Genomic DNA, 24,020 nt, shown 5'->3' on the forward strand with positions numbered 1-24,020 from the left:
TACACTGGAAATAAAACAAAAGGAGATACTGCTTTTAAAAACACATTAATAAAGCCATGTAAATAATTTTGTCTGGCTCTCATACAAAATATATTATGTAAACTACATTGTGAATTGAAATTTCGTAAGATACTAACTTACATCCAGATCACATCTGTGTGTGGATAAGGATATACTTAGATCAGATATACAAGTGTATATTCATATATAACATTTAAAATTTTCAAGAAGAAATTTGACTAAAAGGGTTACACTGAATAGAGTAAAAAGGTATATTACATAAATTAGAATCTTGAACTTCATATTAACAATTATTTCACTGTACAATGTCTTTGCTTACACACAATGAGGGAAATAAAATCATATATGAGTACACTCTGAAAAACAATCAAATCTCCATTTTCTAGAATTCAAGTTAAAGGAAGGCCAAGAGCCCAACTTTTCCTGACCTTTTTTTCTTTTCCATTGCTATACTATTGACTGCCCAGACAACATTATCTCAACCATGATTTGTGAAGGTTTAAACATGAGCTATTATTAATTGACCATAATGGTCTTTCCTAGGGTCTACAGCCTACTTTCCGAAAATACTGCTAATTTTACAATAGAACAAATGTTTCTGCTTTTTACTGTAATATAAATTAAAAAGATGTCTATTAAAATTGATAAAAAACAAACATCTCATTGGTGATCTATTTGTATACAAACGAGGGAGGTTGTGTTTTTGTTTATTTCTAGGCTGAAGTGAGAAAGTCTAAGAATCAGTGCTGTACACAGGAGAATTTATAGCTGAAGTCTCTTAAAAAGCACTTTTTTTAAGTAGAGAAGCAATAAATCATATTTCAAGGCACTTTCTACCAAGAGAGTTCAGCTAGAAAACATCAAAAGGATTTATATTGTGCATTACACTAAAAATCTAAAAAGAAAAAACGAACTAATAAAGTGGAAAACACCATTAACACAAGTAAAATAAGATAAAATGAACATTGTAAAATGTTCAAATTATGACATCAAATTAAAATTCAAAGACACTGGAGCATCACCATAATGTATTCCTGGAATTCTACTTCTATCAGTCTCCTTTTATGAAAGACTGTATCACAATAACACCCTTGTGGTATTTCTAATATTAAATCCATTCAGACAGGAATGTAATCTAAACTATCTCTTAGTAAGTTCCTATTTAGAATCAACAATGTTATGTGATAATTAAATATCAGAATAGTTATAATCAGCTGAATCATAAAATAAGCTATGAAATACCACTCAAATTGAATCATTATGAAAAATACAAGGAAGCTTATTGAAATAAGGCAGCCTGAGCACTGAGGGTTAGTTTTTTTTTTAAATAACTACACTTTGGTAGTAATATGCTTTTCAGAAAATCCTAATGAAGCAACTTAAATCAGTCATGTTGTAAATGTTTGACAATTTAAGGCTATGATTAATGGCTATGACAATGGCTAAGATTAGAAAAGGAGAAAACTTATACAATCCCAGAAGGTTTACATTAATGGAACTCTTCCTGAACCCACACAAACACATTCCCCTGCTATCCATATCTCATTCTAACGGTAAAGCTTTATCTTTCTCTTTCGACTAACTCCTTAAATTTGCTATTAACTATTTACTTAAATTTGCTATGCAAAGAGGGAGAGGGAAAAAAAGATCTGCATCCCTCAAAAATCTACACCTGCAATCTGACTCGACCTGTAGCAGCTAGCAATTCATAGCCCTCTAGGAGATATCGTAAATGGAATGTAAAGCAAATTCACTCTTCAATTTATTTAAAACAATTATTTTATTTGTCAATGTGTTTCTAAACAAAATTAGGCAATATGTAATATTGTACTCCCTCTTGTGAATAAAATTTAATCCAAGTGACTAATAGCCAGCAGAAAGAAAATGACTAAACAAAAAGAATAAGTTTAAAATGAAAATCTCATTTTAAAAAAGATTGTTAAAAAACAAAAACACCTTTTTTTAAAGACTATGATTACTTTATATTCAACCTCTCTTGACTGGGCTGAACTGGGAAACATATTAGGTTTTCTGAACTACAGAATTCTTTTTTTTTTTTTTTTTTTGAGACAGAGTCTCGCTTTGTTGCCCGGGCTAGAGTGAGTGCGGTGGCATCAGCCTAGCTCACAGCAACCTCAAACTCCTGGGCTTAAGCGATCCTACCGCCTCAGCCTCCCGAGTAGCTGGGACTACAGGCATGCGTCACCATGCCCGGCTATTTTTTCTATATATATTTTAGTTGGCCAGATAATTTCTTTCTGTTTTTAGTAGAGACGGGGTCTCGCTCTTGCTCAGGCTGGTCTCGAACTCCTGACCTTGAGCGATCCACCCGCCTCGGCCTCCCAGAGTGCTAGGATTACAGGTGTGAGCCACCGCGCCCGGCCTGAACTACCGAATTCTGACTCCCTGATTATCTAGAACAGCAGTCAGCAAACCTATAGACTGCAGGCCAAAACCATTCTGCCATCTGTTTTGTAAATAAATAAGTTTTATTTGAATACAGCCACATTCATTCCTTTGCATACTGTCCACATTCGCTTTCACACTATAATGGCAGAGTCATTAGTAGCTTTAGCAAAAACTATTTACCCATACCATCTGGTCATTTACAGAAAAAGTTTGCCAAGCCTTGATCTAGAAGAATCTCTAGATCAATGGTCCTCAATGAAAATACTACTGGCATTTAGGATGGAACAAGTCTTCATGGTATAGGGGTATCCCTTACTGTGTGGGATACTCAGCATCTCTAGGCCCCAACAGGTCCTATCCCCCAATCACTATCACAGAAAAATCTTGTTTCAAACATTCTGTGTTGACAGTACCACCACCACCATGTTGAGAATCTTGGCCTTTGGACAAACAATGACAAACACACGGGCCAAATCCAGACGACAGAAGTGTTTTGTTGAATCGCACATAGCTTTTAAAAAATGTTCAAGTTTAAATTTCTTCAGATTGGGGATCAGCAATCTCCTTTTTTTAATAAAGACAGAGACTGTATGGCCAGTATCTAAAATATTTATTATCTGGCCTTTTACAGAAAAAGTATGCCTACTTCAGCTTTACATAGACCCTGGTATTCCCTATTTAATTACACTCAATTACTTTATTTTTATAAACTGCTTAGCCTCTGTTTGACACTCCTGCACAAGTCAATCTTTCCTGCTTTCTATACTATGTTGCCAATAATAAGCATAATTGGATTATCTGGTAGAGGGTTTTAAGCACCCTTCAGAAAGTAAGTAAAATTCCACATAATGCAAGAATATTCATTTAATGCTTTTGATACACAGTAAAGATCTGGAATAAGTTTAATTTTATATTACTTGAGTTTCATATTAAGACAGTATAAATAAAACATTAGGAATATCTAAATATTTTTAACTTTTAAATTTTGGCAGTCATCTCTGATAAGAAAAACCATCGTAGAAAATAATGTATGTTGAATAAGTCTACTAAAATGTTTCAAATCGAATGAAAATGCATAGGTAAAAGAAAAAAATCTCCATAAAAACAATTTAATTGGTTCATACTTACTCCTTCATATCTTTAGATGGGGAATTACACGCAGGAAGGAATGCTGCTGGGCTACTTAATTTATCCAGAGTACACGCTGTTCCTATGGCTCGTACCACTAACCCAGACTCGCCCTCCAGATCAAAACACTGCAAGTATCCAACAACTGCATTGCCTCTCATTTCAAGTACTTTCAAGCCAATCTTTCTCTGCAGTTCGCCTACAAAAAAAAGGAAGAAAATTCATTCTTGCTTCATATCTCTACATTACATACTATAAAGCTGGATACGGTAGTGATGAAAAACAAGACAAAATATCATACATTTTTAGACCTTAAAGGGAACCTAAAAGAGTAGCTGGTTTAGCCTTCTACCTTCAGGAAGGTAAGATATTATTAGCTGCATTTTACAGATGTGGCAAGTTAGGTTCACTCATTCATGCATTCATTTACCAAACAATTTTTGGTTCTATATGTGCTGGTTCCTCAGGGAAGAACTGTGAAAAGGCAACATTTGAACAGAAAGTATTTGAGAGAGAGGTAGGTGATTTGCCTAAGCTCTGACTGTGAATAAATGTTAGAGGGAGGGAAACTAGAATCCAGTTTCCTGATGCTCAGGTCTCCTTCCTAAACCACCTTGCTCAGGGCTCTTTCCACTACCCCTTTTCATGAGCACAATTTCCTTTAACTAGTTAGGAACAAGCTCCTGATTCAGATTTCCAGTTGTTAAAAAGACTGCAATGCACATGCGTGTTCAGGAGGGTGGGTCCAGGTATAGGGAATTATTCACTTGAAATTAATAGCCTTCATTGTAAATTTTCAGGTAGCATGTCAAAGAAAAGTGAAAAATTTTAAAATATTAAGTCAATCAATAATAAAGCTATTTTTTTTAATACCTGACATTAGAGAAATGAGTCTCTGTCTGGCCTCATTTGATGCCCTGGGTGTGCGAATTCGATCAATCCATTGATATTCTGGGTCTTCATTGACCACAAGTTCTTCTACAAATCCATGAATTATCACAGCTCTATAGCACTTTGGAATAGATGTTGCTGTTAAAAAAATTATCTGTTATGCTTCTATTTATCAAAAGGTAAAATTCAATTTCTAGAAAATGTACGTCTAAGTTCTTATCTTTTAAATACATAAGAATGTCTTTTACTATGATCATCTCAATGTAATTATAACAACAATACTTCTAATCAGTCTTCTAAGATCCATTTTATTCTTAGGAATAATCATTTTCTTTCATGAGAGCTCTCACCTTTATCATGTAAACACTGTAAATATAAATTGTATTTTTATAATTTGGAAAATAGCTATAGACTACCTTAAATAGCATTCGATACCAAGTTTTAAAAAAATCAAAATTAAAATCAGCTAGATTATAGAAATAGGTGGAAAGCAAATAATAAATAATCTTTAACTATTCAAAGCCCTTTGCAAAAGTACTTCTGTACACCACATCTATAACTCAAAAATCAAACCATTATCTTTCTGACACAACTTGAGGAGTCATACAGCTCTGCAGTTTCTAATAATCCATGGTCACAGGCTAACTGGTTCAATAGTCACTATACTACTTAATAAACTCATTTAATATGACTCATTAAAAAATAAAACTCATTTAAGTCCAAATACCATTGGATTTAAATAAGATACGGTCAGATTCAAAAAGGGGGTCGGGTGTGGTCGCTCACGCTTGTAATACTAGCACTTTGAGAGGTTAAGCCGGGAAGATTGCTTGAGGCCAGGAGTTCGAGACCGGCCTAAGCAAGACTAAGACCCTGTGTCTCTACAAAAAAAATAGAAAAATTAGCTGGGATAGCCAGGCGTGGTGGCACATGCCTATAGTCCAGCTACTAGGGGTTGAGGGGTGAGGCAGGGGGATTGCTTGAGCCTAGGAGTTTGAGGTTGCAGTGAGCTATGATGATACTACTGTACCCTAGCCTGGGCAACAGAGTGAGACTCTTGTCTCAAAGAAAAAGGAAAACCTGAGAACATCTATACCAAACTAGTCTCTTAAAAGAGACATTTGTACATTGACGCTAACTCAACTACCTAGAGGTTTTTAATCCTACTAATAGAGGCTGGATGTGAGTCAACCAGACCTGACCAATTCAGTCCCATGCATTTCTTGGAGTACTCAGGGCTCCCTACCTGTAGAAGCCTGTATAATCTGGGGTAGCATCATAGTGCTTAGCCACAATGGTCTACTCCTATCTTTCACCGTCCTGTAAGATATCACTGAATTTTTCTAACAAAAATTTCCATAAATTTATTAAAATTAGATACCATTTTCTTTCAACTCAGATAAACAGTCTCAGAGCTATTGTAATTGTGTGTAGAAAATTAACAATTTTCTCTTTGGCATTAAACCCAAAGTATAAAACCTTTTCTATTAGCCTTCTGAAAAATTAATTTGATTTCCCATATTTAACAATTATCAAATTTTCTGTTAAATGAGTAATACAATGTATTTACTTACTGCAAAAGAATTTGACTCCACATGATGACTGCCTAAACCGATTTAAATCATTGAAGAGGTCTACTTTAACAACTACATTGATTTCCCCACGGATACCTATAAATTCAAAAGGAAAATCAAGTTTCTATCTTAAGAAAATAATGCACAATTAAATAATGAAGCAAATAAATGCCAATTAACGATTTTAAAATACAGACAATCCTTGTCTTACAATGATTCAACTTACAATTTTTCAACTTTACAATGGTGCAAAACCATTCTGCTTTTCACTTTCAGTACAGTGTTCAATAAATTATACAAAATATTTAACATTTTATTATAAAACAGGCTTTGTGTTAGATAATCTTACCCAACTGTAGGCTAATGTACTAATAAGTGTCCTGAGCATGTTTTAAGGTAGGCTAGGCTAAGCTATGGTGTTTGGTAGATTACGTGTATGGAATGCATGTTTGACTTAATGATATTTTCAACTTAAGATGAGTTTATCAGGACATAACCCCATCATAAGTCATGGAGCATCTGTAATATATCAATCATAATAGTAATGTTAATTTTGTTTCCTAATCATTTTCATTCTCAGTAGTTTTTTAATTACATTTTCTAAAGCAGAACATGTGTGCAGTAGAGAATGATTTTCATTTTTGCCACAAGTCTTCACTTATTTGAGCCACACTAACTGGAATGGAGTCACACTTAAATTGATGATGATGATGATGATGGTGGTGGTGGTGACGGTGGTAACATATGCTGGGCACTGATAGATAATATACTAAATGCTTTACATATCTCATCAATCCAATAAGGTAATTTCTGTAGTAGTATCATTCTCATTTACAAAAGAAGAGATTAATATTTAATTAATAAAACTTAAATAATTTATGTAATGTCAGCAGCTGACAAATGACAGAGCCAGGATTAAAATTCAGATCTTTATGATCCCAGAGTATATACTCTTAACAATTAATGCAAGAATCTGATATAACAAAAAAAGTTGTTTTATTCATTTCAATGTATATAAGTTAAAATAAGCTAACTAAAACACTCCAAGAATAACAGTTTTCAGAACACACTCTAATAAATAAGAATGACCCAGTCCTTATCTATAAATATTTTCATTTGACTGTCCTGAATTCATGTCAAATTTATATTTATGGTGGAAGAACTAAGAAAAGTGACTTTCTAATTTACCTACTGAAATTTTAAGAAAAGATTTATGTTCCTAACAATGGGCCCATAAACATAATAGACCACCTATAAACAATATTTAATATAAAATGTTGGAAAATTGATTAATTCATACAGTGACTGCCTTTAATCCAAGCCCAGATCATACAGCTACTGCCTTTAATCTAAGCCCAGATTAGTTCTTTGGCAACTTTTTTTTATTGGTAACATAGTATTTGACTGGACTTTATTTCCTGATTTCAAAGGAAATACACATCGTAGAAAATAGGGAAAAAGGCAAAAAAAGACAAAGAGGAAAATAAAATTATAATCCAGAAATAAAACTATCCAGGACAAATATTTTATAACATATTCTACCAATTCCTCCAGTGATATTGCATATAGGCAATTCTGTTTCTAAACAAATTTTGGATATTTTATAACCTAAACTTTGCAATTCATAATATATCATGAAATTTTCTATGACATTATTTTCTGAAAACATGCTTTTTTCCTGACTGTATAACTCAGAGTCTATATATGCCCTAATTTATTTAAGTAAATCCTGTTTTTCAATTTGTTTTACCATTTTAAACATTGGTAAATATTAGGATGTAAATAATGTCAACAATAAACACATAAATTTCAGCAAAAATCTTATTTTCTTATAATAAACTACTATCAATGGAACTGCCAAGTCAGAAAAGTAAAAAAAGGCAGAGAGAGGCAAAGCTGGGTAGAGAAATACCAGTTCTGAATGGGTCATTTTGCCATTCTAAAGAGACATTATGGCCGGGAGCGGTGGTTCACGCCTGTAATTCTAGCACTCGGGGAGGCCGAGGTGGGAGGATCGCTCAAGGTCAGGAGTTCGAGACCAGCCTGAGCAAGAGCGAGACCCCATCTCTACTAAAAATAGAAAGAAATTATCTGGACAACTAAAAATATATATAGAAAATACTAGCCGGGCATGGTGGCACATGCCTGTAGTCCCAGCTACCCGGGAGGCTGAGGCAGTAGGATCACTTGAGCCCAGGAGTTTGAGGTTGCTGTGAGCTAGGCTGATGCCACGGCACTCACTCTAGCCTGGGCAACAAAGTGAGACTCTGTCTCAAAAAAAAAAAAAAAAATATTTTCAAAAACAAATTAGTGATAAGAGTGGCAATGTATTACATTTCTGCAATTCTAATGTCCAGTTAATGAAACTCAGATTCTCATTTCTGCTCTGTGTTTTATGTGTGGTAACACATCATAAAACTGCTAGGAAACTCCATTGTGTATCGTGAGAAAGTGAGAATAAAAATAGTGAATGACATCTGAGTAGTATGTTGAAAACAGTTCTCAACTTACAGACTCTGTAAAAGAATCTCAGGAACCTCTATATATTCCCAGATCATACTTTGAGAATCCTGCTTCAGGCAACAAAAATCCTTTGAAGAATTTTTAAGCAGAAAACATCAAAATTACCAGTTAGAAAATGTGCTTTAGAAATATAGAGTACCAATACTAGCTCATTTTTAAATCATGCATTTACTTACTATATTGCACAAAATTAGCAAGCATTATTTCAAATTATGTTCAGAGAAGTAACAATTCTATGAACACCACTAATACTTGCTTATTTTTAAAAAGGCATCTTTTAAAGATACACATTTTAAAACCCAAGTGTACCACAAAAGTCTTTAAGCATAAATAAAAAAGATTAAGATCGTGATTTATTTTCTTAAAATATTACTCCTCACCATGTATGGTGTCGTATATTGGAAACCATCCTGAGATGACTGTTGCAGCTTCACTGTACAGCAAAGGATCAATATCAATGTACACTTTACCAATGGCATCATTTGCACTGTAAGTATCATGGTCAAGAACTGTGATCTGTAGAGGTTCATCTTGTAAGTCTTCATCATCCACCTAAAAGTGTACCTTAAAATTAAATCTTATATAGTTTTAAGATCTTAATCACTACACACACACACTATAAATACACACACACACACACACACACACATCTCAAAAGATAGCTTATTTCTGGGAAAAAATATCTTATAGATTTATCTCTAAGCACAAAGGTAGAGAGATTAACACACAACAGAAAGTTATAACACCTTTCTCTATACAAGGTATCATCTTTCTGAAGAAAAAGAGTAGAGTTCACCTCCAAGCACAAAGATAAGATGATTAATACAAAGTTTTAACTCCATGTTTTACATATTGCCCTGTATTTTACTACTATGCCTATGATATACAGCAAAAATGCTTACGCAATATCATAAAATAGTTCATATATTTTCTACAGAGCGAAAGAATGCTAATGAGCACAGTGACACCAAAATTTCTAAAGACAATTTTAGAGAATAAAACTGTAAGCAAAACTAACTTTATGTAAGAAAAAATAGAATTTAAGTTCATGAATTAAGTTCAGAGGCCGGGCACGGTGGCTCACGCCTGTAATCCTAGCACTGTGGGAGGCCGAGATGGGTGGATCGCTCGAGGTCAGGAGTTCAAGACCAGCCTGAGCAAGAGCGAGACCCCGTCTCTACTAAAAATAGAAAGAAATGATCTGGCCAAATAAAAATATATATAGAAAAAAAATTAGCCGGGTATGGTGGCACATGCCTGTAGTCCCAGCTACTCGGGAGGCTGAGGCAGTAGGATCGCTTGAGCCCAGGAGTTTGAGGTTGCTGTGAGCTAGGCTGATGCCACGGCACTCACTCTAGCCTGGGCAACAGAGTGAGACTCTGTCTCCAAAAAAAAAAAAAAAATTAAGTTCAGAAAACAAATGTCTATCCTCTCTTCTTCTTTTATTCAGTCACTATCAAGTACTTATCATGTGCCAAGCAAGCACTGTGCCAGATAGAGGGACTATAACAGAGAACACAGCAAAAACGATTTCTCCCTCATGGAAGACATGTTGACTATTCTGGCTGCCATCCTCTGGATATCATGCCATCTTCTAATTTGCTAGTACCCCCCATCAAATGTAGTGGCTAGAATGAACATATTATGGATGGTAATAAGACTGGGACAGAATACAAAAGGACTATTATTTCCTATAATTAGAATATTACACTTCTTAAATGCAGTCTATGAATGTTCATTTTTACATCAGACATATCACACTGTTAATTAAGATTGAGCCTGTGGTTAACTAAAATCTCTGTATTATCCTTACATATGTTTTAGTCAAGTAATAGCTCTGCAATCCTTATACTTTGATTAGTTTTTTAAACTTAAATATGAGACATTATGCCTTTTCCTATCCCCTGTTTAACTTCTTGTTGATTTCAGGCTAGTAATTCAGCCTCTGAAGATTATTTTAAGAATTAAAGTACATTAAGGAATTACTGTTGATATCATTGGTGTGATAATGTGATTTGTGGTTTTGTTTTTAAAAAGAGGGTCTTTCTCTATAAGAGATACATAATTAGGAATTTATAGATGAAACTGCATAACATCTTAAATTTGCCTTAAAATATTCCCATACAAAAAAACTGGGGTGAGGGAAGTAAACAAAATAAGAACAGCAAAACGTAGACAACTGTTAAAGGTGGGTGACTGATAGATAGTTCAATATACTAATTTCTCTACCTTTGTACATGCTTAAAATTTTCCATAACAAAATATTAAAATAAAATGATCACTTTGAATCCCAATCTACATCCAATGGCATTCTCTCTACCACTACTGCGTTATCTATACATTTAATAAAAGGGAAAGCATCATAAACCAAACCATAAACCATTCCTCCGAAGACATTCTCCCCAATTTCTAACTCCATTAATGATACTCCCTATGTACACTTATTTAACCATCTATACCTTCACCTATGGGTATCACCATCTTTTCTCATGGCACACTAAGGTATCCCTTCCCTGACATGAAAGGGCTCTATATCAGCTAAGTGATTAGAAATAGCTTGTGATATAGACAGCTAATAATATGAATAATCTGAATATAGAAGTTTAAGAATTATAACGAAGTAATTAAGAATCTTTTTTTTTTTTTGGAGACAGAGTCTCACTCTTTTGCCCTGGCTAGACTGCTGTGGCATCCTAGTTCACAGCAACCTCAAACTCCTGGGCTCAAGCAATACTTCTGCCTCAGCCTCCCAAGTAGCTGGGACTACAGGCATGCACCACCATGCCCAGCTAATTTTTCTATATATATTTTTAGTTGGCCAGATAATTTCGTTCTATTTTTTTAGTAGAGACGGGGTCTTGCTCTTGCTCAAGCTGGTCTCGAACTCCTGACCTTGAGCGATCCTCCCACCTCGGCCTCCCAGAGTGCTAGGATTACAGGCGTGAGCCACTGCGCCCAGCCAAGAATCTTTAATACATTAAATTGAGCCCATTTCAAACCATGAAATACTATAAATTAAGATTTCCTCAGAAATGTTTTGATTGTTTAAATTTTTTAGCTGCATAGCAACATGCTATGCTAAAGGACATTTCCTAACCTCCCTTGCAACTGATGAGATACAAGCAAAAATCATTACATAGAGTTTGTTAGGGAGGGGGATAATTTCTTAAAGAGGGCTTCCTCAATTGGAAGTGTTATGTTAACTCACCACTCTACCTCCTGGACTAGCCCCTTCACTTTAGCTCCTTCTGCCATCCTAGAACACTGACATCATCACTGGAGCTCCAGCTGCTAACTTGGAGCCTAAAGTGACCCTGAGTCATTTTAAGAGAAGACACAGGCTATGTATGGATAATGGAGAAAAAAGATAGATGGGTCCCTGGGTCCCAAATGACTGCATGGAGTTACCATTCTGCCCTTACATGCTTGGCTCAATATTTCTTTCCATGAGAAAAAAAAAACAAACATCTTTTTTGTTTAAGACGTTTATTTGGGTGTTCCCAATATATACAACTGAATGCAATTCACAACTGATAAACAAGGTTAAAAAAGAACTATATAACCAATGTTAACTATAAACACAAGGTTTAAGCACATTTTTCACACCATATACACTATTATAGGAGTACCAGTCAAAAGAATAACTTAATAAATAATAAGGGAAATGGCTGGTAACTTTAGTTTCTAAAACCGATTAATATAAAAATCCCTTATTTCAGAAAAGTACAAATACATTATTTGTTGTATTTTTACAATAAGCTACTTGAGTACTCCTTAGCTTTAAAAATTATGCAGTCGCTCATGCCTGTAATCCCAGCACACACTTTGGTAGGCCCAGTTGGGAGGATCATTTGAGGCCAGGAGTTCGAAACCAGCCTGAGCAACATAGTGAGACTCAGTCTCTATTATAAAAATTAAAAAATTTAAAAAAAGTTAAAAATGTCTCTAACACATGAAACCTGTCTCCTTCCATCATTCCAATAACAATGTAATTAACCAAGATCATTTGTTTTTAACCATTTCTAAGTTATGGGGACAAGGTGGCCAGAAGTTCATCAAAATAAAGCTATATAAGCATTTGACTGTTTTGTTATGATAATGAAAATGTACTTTGTAATTCTAATTCTATCTGAAATCATATAAGTAAGTTACTCTGATTACTTTCTCTGACTCATATATTTCACATTTTTACCTTAATGTACTTAAAAATGGCACAGATTGAATACATGTGCAACAATGGGTCTTTCAAAGTATACAATGACATTTTTGGAAATGGTTAAGAAAAATCTGTACATATACACAAAAGAAAATCAGAAGAGAATCAAAATAGTTCATGACTAAAAATTCAACTAAACATATAGAAAAGTTCAAAGCCTCTTAATTCCTCATTTCAAAACTCACTACAAAGCTATAGTAATCAAAATGGTATGGTAATGGCTTACAATTAGACATACAGACCAACAGAATAGAACTGAGAGTCCAAAAATAAACCCATACATCTATATCCAACTGATTTTTTTAACTTACTTCAAAGGTAGTTTTAAAAATTTTATTGACTTCCAGTCCCCCATGTTCTAGCAGACAACATGGAACTTCATTTTTAAAAGAGCTGGAATTAACAGACACTAGAAATTATCTTCCTTAGGGAGATATACCTGGTTGAAAAACTTTGGGTGGAAGCTACTTAGAGGTTACGAATAAGTTTCTACACCTGAGTCTTTTTGATAGAAAGCTGAGACACAGCCAAGCTACTGTGATGAAGCAGTTATTCTGAGAAACGCAGGCATATTCCAGATAGAGATAATAAATAAAAGTTGCCCAGTGCCCAGGAATGCTCTAACTCCACAAATGAGATACATCTTTCTTATGTAAACTGAGATTTAAGTTTTGCAACAACAGCCTTTCAAACTTCAGCTCTTTTTTTCTAGCACATATACACCACTCAGACTTCTAAAAATATATAGGCCGGGCGCGGTGGCTCACGCCTGTAATCCTAGCACTCTGGGAGGCCGAGGTGGGCGGATCGTTTGAGCTCAGGAGTTCGAGACCAGCCTGAGCAAAGAGCGAGACCCCATCTCTACTAAAAATAGAAAGAAATTATATGGACAGCTAAAAAATATATATAGAAAAAATTAGCCGGGCATGGTGGTGCATGCCTGTAGTCCCAGCTACTCGGGAGGCTGAGACAGGAGGATCGCCTGAGCTCAGGAGTTTGAGGTTGCTGTGAGCTAGGCTGACGCCACGGCACTCACTCTAGCCTAGGCAACAGAGTGAGACTCTGTCTCAAAAAAAAAAAAAAAAAAAAAATAAGTAAAAATATATAAACTGAAGAACACAAAATATACCCCAAAATTCAATATTCAATGGCCAATATTCAAGCCAACTTTCTGCCAAACCCCAAATGACCATCCCAAAACTCCGAGTGATTTAAAAACATTATTCCATTTTTTCCTAGGGCCCACTCGTATAAACATACACAATGACTTTCCTATGAACAACATGCCTCATAGCTACCTCAGTATTCCTCCAAGAAAGACTTAATGTTTGGAGAAATAGAGGCTCAAAATGGTAAGGTGACCTGTCTGAGGTCATCCGCAAATCAGCAGACATCAGGAATAGAATTTAAGTTTTCTCGTAGTCCAGACCTCTAAGTGTTTCAAACAGAAGGCTACTCCAGTATCCCAACCACTATGGAATATGCCTTCCAACACTAAAACAAGGATCACTTTCCTATTATAATACAGACCAAGAGCAACACAGTGCCTAGAAATCCCAGTGTCATTTCTCCATCTTCAGGTATGACTTTGGTAGGTTCCCAGCACGATTAAAAAATCTATCAGGCAAACCAATGCTTTTCTTCCCTTGTTCTCTTTCATTAAAGAACACATCTCACCCTGCAAGAGCTAAGCTTTACCCAGGCTCCACAATGGCTATGAAAGCCTCAGAAAAGGAAGCACAGAGGCCACACTGCTACCCACTATAAGGGCTGGCATGAAACAGCAAGGGAGGAAAAAGCAAAGTGGTTCTTCCAAAGCTTGTAAGTAGTCCAGTGGAAATTCCAAAGAAGAAGAAAATCTCACTTCCAGCTGAGAGGTGAAGGAAATGGTATCAGAGAGGATGGGCAATACACATAATAAATATTTACTGAGGGCCTATTACATGCGCCACTAGGTGTTAAGAATACAGCAGTGAAAAAGACCAAAAAAAGTGGGGAAAACATTGCTGGCACAGGGAGCAATCAGCGACAGGGATGTTTAATTTTAGGAGGCAGGGTGGTAAAGAGATTGGAAGACACTTCTTCAAGCAGTAATGTGGAAGATGGAGGTGTGATGGTCTGGAATAGCTTTGAAGTCAGACTTCGGTTTGAATCCTCACTTTACCACTTAGCTAGCTCTGAGCTGAACTTCTGAGTCATCTGTAAAATAGAAGGTGCCTCACAGAGTTGTAAGAATTGAATAAGGCAATGCATGTAAAATACTTCACCAGTGTCTGGGCTAGTAAGTGCTCTATAATTGAGAACTGAATCTTTTTGCTCTTAGAGATGGGGTCTCACTCTGCCATCCAAGCTGGAATGTAGTGACACGATCATAGCTCACTGTAGCCTCAAACTCCTGGGCTCAAGCAATCCTCCCACCTCAGTCTCCCAAGTAGCTGGAACCACAGGAGCGAAACCACCACACCCACTAATTTTTTTTTTTTTTTTGGCAGAGCAAGGATCTCACTATATTGCCCAGGCTGGTCTCAAACTTCTAGCCTCAACTGATCCTTCCATCTCAGCCTTCTGTATCTGTTTTTATATTTCATCTTCTTGTTTCCAAAGCCAAGTACAGTGCCTGGAATCTTTTGAAGGGTTTGGGCATGCTGACAGACTGAATCATAAAAAATTAATCTGTATGCAGAGAAAGAGGGCAGAAACTGCAGGGAGGTGGATGGGCAAAACAGACTTCCTAAGGAGAGCACATGGGGAAAACCTGGGACAGGGGATGGAGAGGTTCAAGCACCTCAAGGGAGGGAGCATCGGAGGCCTGATAAGGAGGCATGAGAAAGAAGAGGAGAGGAAGGAAAAGGAACCTAGGTTTGGAAGTGGGAAGCTTAGAGAAGTCTAAAAGAAGTCTCCTCAGATCTGAGCCATGAGCCATTTGGATGTAACCACCTCCCATCTCTGTGTGTGCTGCCATTCAATAGAGAAAGAACAGTCTCTTCAACAAATGAGCTGAAACAACTGGATTTCTACATACAAAAAAATGAAGTTGGCCTCTTACAACTACAAAAACTTAACTCAGAATGAATCATGACCTATATATAGCTAAAATCATAAAACCCTTAAAAGAAAACACAGGAGTAAATCTTCATGATCTTGTAGTTTGCAATGGATCCTTTGCTATGACACCAAAATAAAAACAAATACATTGGATTTCATCAGAAGTAAAAACTTGTGTTCATCAAAAGAAATTATCAAGAAAGTAAAAAGACAACCTACTGAATGAGAGAAAATATGTGCTAACTGTACATCTGATGAGATGTTAATATTCAGATTATACAAAAAACTTTTACAACAAAAAGATAAATAATGCAATTAAAATGAGCAAAATGTGGACTTACATATATAGAATGAAATATTCTTCAGCCATAAAAAGGAATGAATTCTGATATATGCTATAACATGGATGAACCTTGAAAACATTATGCTAAGTGAAAGAAGACAGAATCGAAAGGACCAATATTATGATTCCGCTTATACGAATTATCTAGCATAAGCAAATTCAAAGAGACCGATAGTGGATTAGAGGTTACCAGCATCTGGGGAAAGGAAAGAATGGGAAGTTATTGCTTAGTCCACACATAGTTTCTTTTTTTTTTTTTTTTTTGAGACAGAGTCTCACTCTGTTGCCCGGGCTAGAGTGAGTGCCGTGGCGTCAGCCTAGCTCACAGCAACCTCAAACTCCTGAGCTCAAGGGATCCTCCTGTCTCAGCCTCCCGAGTAGCTGGGACTACAGGCATGCACCACCATGCCCGGCTAATTTTTTTTTTTTATATATATATTTTTAGCTGTCCATATAATTTCTTTCTATTATTAGTAGAGATGGGGTCTCGCTCTTGCTCAGGCTGGTCTCGAACTCCTGAGCTCAAACGATCTGCCCACCTCGGCCTCCCAGAGTGCTAGGATTACAGGCGTGAGCCACCGCGCCCGGCCCACACATAGTTTCTTTTCAGGGTAATGAAAAAGTTTTGAAAATAGTAGTGATGGTTGCACAACATTGTGAATTTGTAATTAATGCTATCAAACTATACACTTAAAAATGATTAAAATGGCAATATTATGACATATATTTTTACCATAATTTTTTAAAATTTTTTAATCTAAACATTGTTCTTAAGTAATTTTTGGTATATGCTAAAATCCAAAGAAAACTATAATAATAATAATAATAATATATTTGAGGACTTGTATTTTTTTTCATCTGTGTTTTTTTCTTAACTATAAAGTAATTTTTTAAAAAACTCAGTATTCCTGATTAAGCATAAAGTATTTTTATGGCATAGAAAAATAACTATACCTAAAATAAAAGGTAATCTTATCATTCCTAGGGAAAAAGGGCCACTTCAAAAAAATATACTCAAAAATGCTGACATTTAAAAACTTACCTCAAATTTAAACCATTCTGAGTTCCACTGAGGGTTGAGTGACTTGAGGTACACATCTGTTTTAAAGGTGGTATTGCCAAATTTTACCTATAACAAATAAGAAATGATTCAAATATAAATATCAAAAATGTGAATAAAAGTAAATTTTAATGTCAGCCCAGCAATGAGAGAAGAATTAACCCTGGAGGGGAAAAAAGAATATTATTAGTATCTCCTGAGACAAAGGGAAAAAGGTATAGATGGGTCCAGGTAAGTTTGTAGAATACACCTGAAACAAGGGACTACCCACTGTTCTGCTTGACCAGCTCACAAAGAGCTAATTTCCCCAATTTCTAAAAAGCTCCTAAAGCAATAAGAAAAAGATCAACAACCCAACAGAAAAATGGGCAAAGGACATGAACAGTTAAGTCACAGAAATGGAAATACGGATGTCTCTAACCATATCAAAAGATGATCAATTTCATTCATACTAATAGAAAAGCAAACCAAAACAACATTTTTACTTATCAGGTTGGCAAGTATCAAAAGGTTTGAAAACATTATTGGTGAGGCTCTGTCATACTTCATTAGTAGGAGTGTAAATCAGAATAATTTCTATGGAAAGCAATTTGGTAACATATTAACATATCAAAATTCTAAATGCCTACACCTTTTTAAAGCTAGAAATTCTACTTCTTAGAATTTATCACATACAGGTATTTGATGACATACATAAGCAGCGTTATACTAGCAAAAGACTGAAAACCACATAAATATTCATCAGTTTCAAACTAGTTAAATTAACCATGGTAAAGCAACACAATACAGTGCTAAATAGAAGAATGAAGCAGCTCTCTATGCACTGACAAGGAACAACATGCAAGATATACACCTTTCTACTGCAGACCAGTGTATATGGCATTCTTTGGGGAGGAAAAAAAATTTTTAAACTTGGAATACATATAACAGGTATATGCCTATATATTCACAGATTATTTCTAGAAGAATATACAAGAAATAGTAACAATGGCCACTAAAAAGAGCAAAAGATGTTGGTTAAAGGGAAGACAGTGAAAGGAGACTGGCTTATTTTGTAGCTTTTGAATTTTGAACCATGCATATATTTTATCTATTTTTTAATGCATTGTTTTAAAATTCAAAAACATCAAAAATTTGACCAGGCACGGTGGCTCACACCTATAATCCCAGTATTTTGGGAGGCTGAGGTGGGAGGATCACTTGAGCCCAGGAGTTCGAGACCAGCCTATGCAATACAGCAAGACCCCTTCTCTAGGAAAAAAAAAAAAAAAAATTAGGAGGGCATGGTGGTACCATGCCTATAGTACCAGGAGGCTGAGGGAGGAAGATCGCTTGAGTCTAGGGGTTCAAGATTGTAATGAGCAATAACCTGGCCACTGCTTTGCAGCCTGGGTGATAGAGAGATATCCTGTCTCTTAAAAAAGAAAAAAAAAATAAAAAATTAAATTCAAGTGGTAATAACTTTATTTTGATTCAAATTATAGAATTCTGGATCTAATTCTAGGAATTTAACCCAGAGAAGTACTTTCACATAAGCCCTTAGCCCAAAAAAATATAAAAACCTGAACAGTCATTCAACAGGGAAGTGACTGAACAAATCAGATGATCCCTACTAAAAAATGGAGTCGATTATATGTACTGTCATGGGAAGATATCGACAACACAATAACTGAAAAAACAAGCAGCAGAATATATAAGGTATGATTACTTTTGTTTCTAAAAATAAAATGTGTACGTAAGTTCTGTTTTTTTTAAAAGGAGTGGAGGAAAAGTAGATGAACACAAGCCAAACAACTGACAGCAATTATCTCTGAAGAAGGGATTGACAGAGTGTAGGTAATACAGTACAGTATATAGTAAAGAAGAAATAAGGCTTTCAAGTTATATGAGTATTCAAATCTTTCTAAATGGAAAGTATTCATGTATTACTTATGTATTTTTTTAAATTGCAATGTTAATGAAATGAAACTTAGTGAGGGAAAAGAAACAGAAAGAAGAGAGGGTCTTGCTCAATTACTAATTTAATTTTCCTTACCTTTCAATATTCAAGGCATTATATAAATGCTTATTGTTTAATTTATCTAAAATCAGTCTATTTGAAGTAAAATGTTGGGATTTATAAAACCATTCAAAACCATTCAGTAAGGTTTTGGCTCAATTGGCAAAAACAGCACATCATTTTCAAGTTGTAAGTTCAGAGGCCTCTTCACTTTTGTCTCACTATAGCAGTTGTGCTATACTGTGCCCTTTTTTGGTCAGTTGTCCATTCTAGATATAGTAAAGGTCAGATAGCCCACAAACCTCATTAAACAAACAAACCTAAAACAAGATTTTAGAAAAGGGAAAAAGGCTAGAGTATGTATTTTGCCAACATTGTGATGGTTTCCCAATCTAGTAAAGGAAAATCACAGTTCATTTGGTATTATTTAATTTAAAGGAGATTTTATTACTCAGCAATTAAATGAATGCGTTACAAGAACATCAGTGATTTTAATGGAGGTTCCTCCAGGAAAGCAAAGCATTCTCTTTCCCCACTCATTAGCTAAATTACCCTGAGAAAGTTATTTAACCTGTTATTTAAATCTGTTTCCTCCTCTGAAAAGCGGGGATGTAGAGCACATTACATGAGATAATACATATAGAGCTAGCTAGCAAAATGTCTGGCACACAGAAAGTACTCATTAAATATTAATTTCTTTTCCTCTCCCTGTTCCCTCAAAGGCTCCTGGAAAACACTAAATGATAATTTAGTTTAACCAGTTTGTAACACACACATTAATATCGAGATATATTTCCATTAATACTTCCCTTATACAGCACCCCATCTTATTCACCCTAGAGATTCTTGCAAGAATCATCACCTTTAAGTATTACTTGCTCTTCACCAGCTCCCTAACATCTTGCATCATATACAGTAGAAATAATCTCAACGAATGCAATCAGGACCAGTACTCGGTCAGTTAGTCAAATAACTTGGTTAAATCAGAGCATCATAAAAAATAATACAAACCATAAACATTTTAAGATAAAACATAAACAAACATCCCTTCCTCTGTCTTTTTTTTTTTTTTTTTGAGACAGAGTCTCACTTTGTTGCCTGGGCTAGAGTGAGTGCCATGCTCACAGCAACCTCAAACTCCTGGGCTCAAGTGATCCTACTGCCTCAGCCTCCCGAGTAGCTGGGACTACAGGCACGCGCCACCATGCCCGGCTAATTTTTTTTTTCTATATATATTTTAGTTGGCCAGATAATTTCTTTCTATTTTTAGTAGAGACGGGGGTCTCGCTCTTGCTCAGGCTGGTCTCGAACTCCTGACCTTGAGCGATCCACCCGCCTCGGCCTCCCAGAGTGCTAGGATTACAGGCGTGAGCCACCGCGCCAGGCCCTCTGTCAGAGCTCTCCATCTTTTTTACATAAACCACATTCATAATGTATCCTCTGTGACTTCTGGCTTGGGTTGATGTAATGACAGTATTTAGAATCACCTGTAAAAAAAATATGAAGAATCCTATATTTTTTACAATCTTTTCTCCATCTAATTCAAGAACAATTTTTAGTTACTTTTTGTAAGTCTTTATGTAGCATTATTAACTTTTCACACTCATTTCATCAATTTATATAAGATATAAATAGATTAGAATAACAAATACAGTTGATATAAACAGATTTGGCAATAAATACAAATGCCTCTTGGTAAAGTCTATCAGCCAACCAACCGAGGGGAGACTCCAGGCACACTGGTGAGTAGTCCAACTCACAGGGATACTCGAGAATATGCCTCATGGGAGGAATACGGAGCACTGGGGACCGCAATAAGTCAGTTAATGGAAGTTGGCCAAGAGCTTCAACTGTGTAGACTTCTCCCCCTAATTTTCAGACTACTCAGTAATATGTATCCTCCTCACCTACTTAGATTTCATTCTCACTTCTATTCAACAAGAACCCTCCTCCCACCTTTTGCTTTTACAAAGGTTGTCCTATTCACCTGAGAGGTGCCCTTTTCTTTCTGCCTATGGAAATTTTATTAATACTATCCTCCAAGCCCATACAAAAAATTTCTTATGACTAGCCTAAGCTTCATTATCTCCCCCTCCTATGAGCTTATATTACTTACAGTCTACACCAGTTTATGCCTTTATTAAATTGCAGTCCTTCATTATCCCCTTTTTCCTGCATTATTTTTTCTCTTTCTGATAGACTATTCCTATTAGGACACAAATATGTCCTAATATCTTCTAATTTATTTTTTTTAAATACTAAAAGCTACATACTTCTCAAATCCCACACTATTTCCTCTTTCCCCTTCATAGCTGTATTTCTTGAAGCAGTTGCTTCATGCTGTTTCTACTTCCTCACTTCCATCTACTTTAATTCTCTTTAAGTCACTACAGGATGGGCTTCCATCCTCACCATGCCTCTTGTCAAGATCAGTAAAAACCCCCATGTTATCCAATCCAGTGACTTCTCTGTCCTTACACTTGACCCCTCAGTGCCATTTGACACTTGAGGGCTTCCTCTTTCTAGAAACTCCCCCTCTTGCCTTCTAAGACATTACTTTCTCGATTTTTCTCCCATCTACTGGCTCACAATCTGTTTCCCTCCCCTAGTCCTCCTCCTCCTCCTCTAACACACCTTTTACTATCAAGTTTTTTCAAGCATCCATCCTGCTTTTCTCTGTCTCTCCATAAGTCAGAGGTTTGCAAAAGGGATAGAACCAACCCCCAAGAGGCTTTAGAAATTTCTAGCAGTGTTTTTGGGGGAAATTGTGGCATTATTTATAAATAGCATTAATATACAACATGTAATGAGGAAGAGCCAGTTACTAGGTATACTACAATGTAAGAGAGTCCCCAACAATGATTTGTCCCATGTTATGACTTTAAAATGTCCCACCAGATAATCATATGGGTAAGAAATTTACCTACACCCTGACTCAGTTTTACAGATAAAAATATCATCATGGGATTTCAATATATATTAATTGTCAAGAACTACAACCATCATGTAAATCAAGAGGCAACTCTTGCTTTTTCCCATGAGTTGACTATTTTGGAAAATCTGATAACCAATGGCAATGAACATCTACCTGAGATGCCAAAACTATGCAACTGTCTCACTTTGTGTGAGGAGCAGTAATATTCATGTGATTTTACATATAGGTGAGGCACTCCCTATCCTGTGTCCCAGCTTTATTTTCTCCACATGGGGGACTTCTTGCTGTCTAGTATATTCTACCTTTTACTTAATTATCTTCTTTATGAACTCCCTTCTCCCATTAAAATGTAAGTTCTGCAACTGAAGAAATATTTGTTTTATTCATTGCTATATCCCCAGCATCCAGTACAATGTCTGATACATACAAAGAGGCTCAATAAATATTCATTGACTCAATCTGTTACTTCATGTTTTATGCTTCGGTCATGAACAAGTATTTCCATACTGAAATAACAAAAAAATACTTTTATTTCTGATATATTAGAGTCTGAGCATTGTATTGATTTTTTTAAATTATTGAGTATAGATAGGTTTTATTAGCTAAAGAATGTCATGCCAGGATAGTAAAGGGGAGATTTCAAAATGCCTGAATAAAGGGTGTGCTAGGTCTCACAGAGTTGAGAAACAACGGCCTGCATGAGCTCATTTTTAACTCAGACCTCTCTTTTGAATTCCAAAGTCACAAACCCAACTGTCTTCTTGACAACTCCAATTAAAGGCCCTATAGACATCTCAAACCTTATATGCTCAAAGGGAAATTGAGTCTCCTCATTCAATCTCTGCCATCTCCTTAGAGTCTCAGAAAATTAGTCAATGACTCCAGAAAGCTAGGCGTCATCTTTTAGTCTCCCTTTCCCTGGTCCCCGACTCCAATCTACCAACAAATCCTCTAGAGTCTATATTCAAAATATATGTGCAATTTATCCACTTCTCTTCATTACCAAAACCATCACCTTGGCCCACACCACTTTGTTATCAGAACTATTACAGAATCTCCTAACTGTTAACGGTTGCCTGCTTCCACTCTTTCCCCTTCAATCCATTCTCCACCTAGCACCAAAAGGGCTCATCTGAACAACTGCTGCCCACTGAATTACAGTAAAATTCAAATTCCTAATCATGGCTTATAAGGCCTTGCTTAGTTAGCTCTTTGGCTAACTCTCCAACTTCATCTTACACCACTCTCCCCTTCACTAACTACATGCCAGACACATACATCTTCCCTCACTTCCTAAAACACACCAAACCTCCTCAGGGTCTTCTCTCTACTGACAAGCACTTCTTCAGCTTCTCCTCTGCTGACCCTCTCCCCGCCCCACACACAAATACACTCCCTCAGCAGCTGGCCCCTTGTCATCCAGCAGGTCTTATACTTGACTGACACTTTCTCAGAGGCCTCCCCTGATTACTCAACCTAAAGTAGGTGTTCCCTATTATTCACTTTCTATTGTTTTTTTTCAGGGCACTCATCACAATTTATTAATTATATACTTATTTATTTACTTTTTAAATGCCTTTCTCTCCCATTAACATATAAGCTCCATAAAAGCAGGAACCAAGTCTGTGTTGTTCACCATCTACATATTCATGCATTGGCTAGACCAGTGACTAGCACAGAGCCTGGCAAATAGCAGATACTCAATTTGTTGAAAGAAAGAAGTAATGAGTCACCCTTGAATCTGCCCCCTTCCTCCCCAGCAAAATCCACTTACTTATCAAAGCCTGACAATTTTAGCCTAAGAAATGTCCCTCAAATCTTTCTTTTCTAAACCATTCCCATTCCCATATATTGCCTGGATAATTTTGCCACCTTT

At 36.0% G+C, this 24,020-nt stretch overlaps 1 protein-coding gene across 18 annotated transcripts in view; it reads right to left on the bottom strand.

Moving 5' to 3' along the window:
- C2CD5 (C2 calcium dependent domain containing 5) overlaps positions 1-24,020 on the bottom strand; it is a 95,733-nt gene that overhangs the window by 68,984 nt on the left and 2,729 nt on the right. For 16 of the 18 annotated variants that reach the window (XM_069490701.1, XM_069490699.1, XM_069490695.1 and 13 more), the window contains 5 exons: positions 17,193-17,279; positions 8,927-9,098; positions 6,024-6,119; positions 4,432-4,587; positions 3,559-3,757 (listed from right to left, as the gene is read on the bottom strand). In XM_069490701.1, the coding sequence (XP_069346802.1) occupies positions 3,559-3,757; positions 4,432-4,587; positions 6,024-6,119; positions 8,927-9,098; positions 17,193-17,279 (710 nt within the window). The remainder of the gene's footprint in view (positions 1-3,558; positions 3,758-4,431; positions 4,588-6,023; positions 6,120-8,926; positions 9,099-17,192; positions 17,280-24,020) is intronic. The other 2 variants (XM_069490703.1, XM_069490702.1) reach the window with 1 other exon arrangement.

Source organism: Eulemur rufifrons, chromosome 16, assembly GCF_041146395.1.
Source record: "Eulemur rufifrons isolate Redbay chromosome 16, OSU_ERuf_1, whole genome shotgun sequence".
Classification (NCBI taxonomy): domain Eukaryota; kingdom Metazoa; phylum Chordata; class Mammalia; order Primates; family Lemuridae; genus Eulemur; species Eulemur rufifrons.